The 6,926-nt window shown below is 50.9% G+C and overlaps 1 protein-coding gene across 1 annotated transcript; it reads left to right on the top strand.

Moving 5' to 3' along the window:
• Positions 1–2,949: 2,949 nt before the first annotated feature.
• Positions 2,950–4,941, top strand: LOC101768819 (cytochrome P450 94C1). The gene has a single exon (XM_004970588.3). It carries the CDS (start codon positions 3,056–3,058, stop codon positions 4,640–4,642), a length of 1,587 nt encoding a protein of 528 aa, XP_004970645.1. The 5' UTR covers positions 2,950–3,055; the 3' UTR covers positions 4,643–4,941.
• Positions 4,942–6,926: the final 1,985 nt, after the last annotated feature.

Here is a 6,926-nt window from a genome sequence, read left to right as displayed (position 1 = left end):
TGCCACGTACGGTGCTGGCGTCCCGGGGCATTGACTGATCTGGCCCATTGTGCTGCTGTTCCAACCTCGTGGGTGCATTGAAATCGACACGTGCTCACCGCGCAGCAGTAAAGTGCCCGGAGAGACTCGCTCGCCTCGGGCGCGGTGACACTGAAGCTCGCTGGTGATGCCCTCCTGCGCGCCGGCCGCCAGGACGCACATCGCCTATGTCCGTAACTGATTAATGCCTGACTATGGCCACGGTCCACGGAATCACAGCCCCAAACTTGGAAGGTGTGTAGGTTTCCTGTTTCATATGCTCTTCGCCTACGCTGTCGCTGTGGACTGTGCCTGTAGACCGTGGTGGTACTGGCCACGAGCCCACGAGAGATTTACAGACTTGGTCGGGGGTAAAAGCGATCAGCGGTTGGTGTGTTCCCGGTCCATGGCCCAAGCACATTTACGCACTGCCAGGGTGTTGGTTTCAAAACAATTTGACACCGAACAGAACAATCTTACTATTACTAATTGGAGACTTCTTTTAAAGCTTCCAGGTGAAGTCACCTAGGATTTCTAGGTGGACACTCTAGAAAAAGAGAGAAATTCTAGAAATTCTCACAAAAAAGCAAAACATCCTACCATCGATCGATAGATTCAAATCATTATAGCCATTGGATCTATTATGTCTTTTAAAAAATTACCCACCTATGCTATTATGAAAATAGCCTAAAGCCCTAAATCTATGTATAAATTACCCACCTCTACCATTATATAAAATTAATTAAAGTAACCCCCTAATCTTCATCAAAATTACCCACTTATGCCATTATAAACAATATTTAAAATAACTCCTTAATTTGCAACTGAATTGCCTACCACTATTACTTAAAAGTTTTAAGTAACCCTTAAATTTGCATCTATATTACCCACACATGTTATTATTAAAAGTAACATGAGGTAACCCTACATTTTTTCCATTGGAGACTCCACATTAGTTCCCACGACACAAGCTAGAAAAAAGAGAGAAATTCTCATAAAAATTAAAAATATCAAACACCAATCATGTAAACTCTAATAATCATAGCCATTGATCTATTATATTTTTTAAAAGGTTACCTGCCACTATCATTGTGAAAATATTAAAAAATGAGCTCTAAACCTATATCTAAATTACCGAGCTCAGCTATTATAAAAAATAATATAAAGTAACCTCATAATCTTCATCCAATTTACTAATACACATCATTATAAGGCATAACTTAAAATGTCATTCTAAAATTTTATCTATGTTACCCGCGTATGTCGATATTAAAAATAACCTAAAGTAAACACCTAAATCTTAATCTAATTATCTTCACGTGCATCATACAGAAATATCAAAAAGCAAATTAATATATGATTCTAAATTACCTATTTATGTCATTGTTAATATAAAAATACTAAGTTAAAGTATATACACATGATGAGTGCCACCATTTAGACCATTTATACATGTATGTGAGGAATCGATGAAAAATATTGATTTGTATGCTCAACATAATGTATGAAGGATTGGAGGTGTGATACAAAATGGAAAAAGTATGAATATGGATGAAAAAGTACAGAGTAATTATTGATTAAAAAGCAATCACAACTGGACAAAGATAGGTACATATCTCTATAATTATTATGTTGAAGTATTGGAAAAATAAGGAAGTAGTAGGTAAATAATTTTAATTAGCTAAGAGTTTAATTTTTAAATAATTTTTCTATACAATAGCTTCTAAAGATATTAGCCCGTGCGAGAGCACGGGTTGATGGACTAGTATTCATAATTGAAAAACTGATCCCCTTTACAAGAGGGTAGGACTCCCTTTTATAATGATCTATGACCTATTTTACATTCCAAAAATATCATACTCAACCACTACATTCTTAGGATATGCCGTGCATAAAGGTCGTTAAGGATCACGTGTACAAATTGAAAATTTTCACATGGTCACGTTTCTCACGCCTTCCATCCTCTAACCTCGAGACTTCATCTTCATTTTAAGCCGATCGTCCAGCCTCGAGGCTTCATCCACGATCCAAGATGAACGCCCAGCATCGAGGCGCTTGCTTCGTTGAGTCTTGTCCATAGATCTTAACCTCACATAGTTTTTCTCCAAGCATCATTCCTGAGTAAAAGAGTAAAATGATAAAAGCTCGGTGTCTGGAACCGACTCCGAACACTCGAGAGTTAACCCAGTGGGAGTTAGCCATTATTGTTGTCAATCACTACCCTCGAGTCCTTTCAGAAGCAGAGGTGATGCAAGGATACGAGATTTACTATTAGAGGTGCTTTCATACAACGTGCAAGGTTAAAGGGGATCCGCTTTCCTTGCTGCCGACGCGCAACTTGCGAGGTTAATCTTAAGACCTGCTAACGACGTTAGAGGGTAACTAAGTTTTACTTCTCAGTTTGAAACTCGCGAGGCTAGAAAGGCTCCGCGCCTCTTATACTTGATGTAAAACTTGTGAGTTTAAATGATTTATTACGCTGTGGACGGAAGGGTGTTTATGTTTTGACGATCCTTGGGATCCAATTTTCAGCTGATCAAGCCACTCGCCGACTACTACCAAGCCTCCATCCAACACGACACATGGAGCAAACAGAGGAGCGGGGAAAACGAACGTGCCCGAGAACGAAAGGCCCGTAAAAGCAAGCAACGGGGAGAGTGAGAGGTCAAACCCCAACACAGGGATCCAATTTTCAGCTGATCAAGCCACTCGCCGACTACTACCAAGCCTCCATCCAACACGACACATGGAGCAAACAGAGGAGCAGGGAAAACGAACGTGCCCGAGAACTAAAGGCCCGTAAAAGCAAGCAACGGGGAGAGTGAGAGGTCAAACCAGCAACACCAAGTACAAGAACAAAAGCCCTCGCAATCGGGCACGCGCACCACCCTAAACCCATCCTTAACACGAGACATCCCCGTACTATAAAACGGCCTCCCCCGGGGACGCCACGGCGCTCACACCGCGCACCCTCCGCGTATGAAAGCGCGCGCGCGCCCACCGCACCACGCACGCAGGCACCGCGCCAAGAGCCGTCATGGCCGCCGAGCCCGGGGCGGTAGCGTTGCATGAAGCCGCGAGGGCCCTGGCGGCCTCGGTGCAGCCGCAGGTGGCCGCCGTGCTCTTCGTGTCCGCGGCGTGCACGGTGGCGCTCGCCGCCCTCCTGGCCGTGCTGCGGCTGCGCCCGCCGTGGTGGTGCGCGTGCCACGTCTGCGAGGCCTACCTGACGGCGTCGTGGGCCGGCGAGTTCGACAACCTCTGCGACTGGTACGCGCACCTGCTGCGCTCGTCGCCGGCGCAGACCGTGCACGTCCACGTCCTCCGGAACGTGCTCACCGCCAACCCGGTCACCGTCGACCACATGCTGCGCGGCCGCTTCGACAACTACCCCAAGGGCGCGCCCTTCTCGGCCATCCTCGCCGACTTCCTCGGCCGCGGGATATTTAACGTCGACGGGGACGCGTGGCTCTTCCAGCGGAAGCTCGCCGCGGCCGAGCTCGCCTCCCCGGCGCTGCGCGCTTTCGCCGTGCGTGTCGTGGCCTCCGAGTTGCGGAGTCGGCTCATCCCCCTGCTTCACTCTGCCTCCCGGCAAGGAAAAGGCAGAGGCAAAGGCAAGGTGCTCGACCTGCAGGACGTGTTCCGCCGCTTCGCCTTTGACTGCATATGCAAGATCTCTTTCGGACTCGACCCCGGCTGCCTCGAGCTTTCGATGCCGGTGTCGTCGTTCGAGAACGCTTTCGACGTTGCCTCCACGCTCTCCGCCAGGCGCGCCACCGTGCCCATGCAGATCATCTGGAGGCTCAAGCGCTTCTTCAACTACGGGGACGAAAGGAAGCTCCGGGACGCGGTGCGCCTTGTCGACAGGCTCGCCGAGGAGGTCATCCGGCAGCGTCGCAAGCTCGGCGGCGCGGCCTCGGGCAGCGACCTCCTTTCGCGCTTCATGGGATCCATCAACGACGACAAGTACCTCCGCGACATCGTCGTCAGCTTCATGCTCGCCGGCCGTGACACCGTTGCCTCGGCGCTGACCGCCTTCTTCCTGCTCCTCTCCGATCACCCGGAGGTCGCCGCCGCCATCCGGGACGAGGTCGCCCGCGTCGGCGGCGACGATGACCGGCTCACCGCCTCCACCTTCAGCAAGCTCAAGGACATGCACTACGTGCACGCCGCGCTGTATGAGAGCATGCGGCTGTTCCCGCCGGTGCAGTTCGACTCCAAGTTCGCCGCCGGCGACGACAAGCTCCCGGACGGGACGGCCGTCGCCAAGGGCACCCGGGTCACCTACCACGCCTACGCCATGGGCCGCATGGAGTCCGTGTGGGGCCCCGACTGCGGCGAGTTCCGGCCCGAGCGCTGGCTCCGGAACGGCCGGTTCGTCCCGGAGAGCCCGTACCGGTACCCCGTCTTCCAGGCCGGCGCGCGCGTGTGCATCGGCAAGGAGCTGGCCCTCGTGGAGATGAAGGCCGTTATCTTCGCCGTGGTCCGGAGCTTCGACATCGAGGCGATCGACCGGAGCTCCCGGCGGCCCAAGTTCGCGCCGGGACTGACCGCCACGTTCGCGAGCGGGGTACCGGTGCGCGTGCGCCGGCGAGCACGTGTGAGCGGGCACAGCCCGCCAATCTGATGAAAGGGAATAAAAAACTGTTGGTGCCATCACGATTCGTCCTTGAGCTTTGCCTGTCATCTTTCCCGTATTCAAACGGAATATTGCATTGCGGGCTAAGATTATATCACGCGCCTGTAATCTAGTGCATGTCGATTGTGAGCGATGACTCCGTGGCCACCCGCCCCGGCCGGGGGGATGAGTGCGCTGGCACTTGGCACCAGGGAGCAGCCGATGCTGTGGACGATTAGTCAGCCGTCCATCGCCTCCACTTGAGCTAGAGATCTAGAATGGTAATAGATTCCTAGAATTGATCGGAATTGGTCGTGTCATGTTGGATTTGGAATTTTGGGTGAGATAAGGAGGAGACGTCTTCGCCGGCTGAAGCTTTTGTTTTGCACACTTCACCGGCGATCACCGTTCATTCAGAAGATATTTTTTTACAGGCATAAATGGAAACATGGAACAGATGCCTCTTCTGAAAAAAAGGTGGGAGGAATTAAAGAAAGAAATGCCGCGACGGATGGAGACGGAGAGATTCTTCGGTGTTGGAGTGCGGTCGTCCTCGTGGCCCAAAACCACAAACAAAAAGGTGGAAAGGAAGCTTTGGTCTTTGGAGATCGCTCGCCTTTCAGTGGAAAGAGAGGCGGAAATGCTCCACGTGTTTGGTGCAGGGTCCGGGGCGGCGTGGTACGCGATGGGCAGGGCCTGGGGCAGGGTGTTGCACGCATGCACGTACGACGGCGTAAACAGATGCCGATTCTTCTTGGTGGCCGGGGTGGTGGGAGCCGCGGAAGGAACCAGGGCACATGTGCCCTGGGGGCGTCGTGGGGGCGGCGGCCACCGCAAGCGTTAGATCCTCCGCAGGACACCACGGTCCTGCCGTCCTCCCAACGCGTTGTTCCCTCGATGCATCATGGACCTCTCGCCAACCAAGCCGCGCGCCCGCATCAGACCAGACTGGTGGAGTACCACAGACTGAGGAAGGGCGCACGTTTTGTTCTGTCTCCGAAGGAAGACACTGCAACGACCAACGAGGCAACGAGGCAGCCGTCGGGGTAGATCTAGTCACCAAATTCACGGGTCCATGGGATCCAGGAGTCAGGATCGGGAAACATGGTAAGATACTTAGGAAATATTTTTACAGGGTGGGAACGAAAATGTCCCCTTTTTCCGAAACGGGAATAACGTTCCCGGAATGAGGAACGTGCCTTCATCTCACGTTCCCTATGACCATGAGGTAGATGGTGTTGCCTCCGTTGTAAATAACTGATACTTTTGATTTTACTGTATAAACTTTGGTGAACAATAGGCAGATGCTCGTGTACATACTACAAGCATGCACATGCATGGTGGTAAAAAACAGAAATTGATATCTTTGTATACATAATACAAGCACGCACACGCATGGTGGTATAAAACATTAATTGATATCTTTGTACGTAGAAAGTAAAATATGTGGCATACTTCGAACAAAATGTTCCTGGAATAAGTCACCTGCCTGAATTCGGCAAACTCATTATTCCACGACAATATATTAAACCAAAACGGTCCATACATCAGTGTACATGTATCCCCACCCCTATTGCTGCGGACCAAACTAAAGTCCCGATCTAATATGCTGTCCTGTGTCCTCTCTGTCGTCCTCTGTAGGCCGTGACAGCTCTGAAGGTAAAACCCAAGTGCACGTACTTTTTCCACGTGTGCTCATGACATTTGAATCATTATCAGGATAAGAACGGTTGAAAAACGCTCCTCTCCTCCGGCAAGTGTCCAAGCGTCAGGTGCTCTCAAGTTGCAAGAAGCAAATTTTGGAGCTGCAGTGTCGATCATGACTAGCTAGCCACGGCGACTTCTATGTCGACCTGATCTGCACTTTCCAGCAGGCCCAACGGAAGAATCTTTAGTGACGACGGAAATGGTTTTACATCATCAGCTGGTTCTTTTCGAGAGGATAGTAGTGTGAACTTTTCTCGAGAGGTTGCAGGAAGAATCATCAATCAGTGATCACCGCGCACACTCGCTAGTTTACATGATACTAGCTAGCAAAGCATTGCCGTCTTCTGAATCGGTCTAGACCGAGCAGCCGATAAGCTAAGTAGCTAACACAGTGAGACGACACGTACGTGCTTGTCTAGGCATGGATGCGATCTCCGAAGAATAGTGCGAATCATATGATCCCGGAGATCATCCGTCGCCACGTCTCGTGCCGGACACGGGCAGTATCACTTCGCGTAAACGGACCGGGGGTAACTCATGCAAGCCGATGGCACAGGGCGACCTCTGCTCTCCCCCACGTTGGCTG

Source organism: Setaria italica, chromosome V (assembly GCF_000263155.2).
Source record: "Setaria italica strain Yugu1 chromosome V, Setaria_italica_v2.0, whole genome shotgun sequence".
NCBI classification, from domain to species: domain Eukaryota; kingdom Viridiplantae; phylum Streptophyta; class Magnoliopsida; order Poales; family Poaceae; genus Setaria; species Setaria italica.
Note: the sequence above shows the minus strand (reverse complement) of the source record. Positions and strands in the feature narration are given on the sequence as shown.

Bases quoted from the DNA above. Each gene is read 5' to 3' on its own strand.
- LOC101768819 (XM_004970588.3), top strand. From the start codon at position 3,056: ATGGCCGCCGAGCCCGGGGCGGTAGCGTTGCATGAAGCCGCGAGGGCC.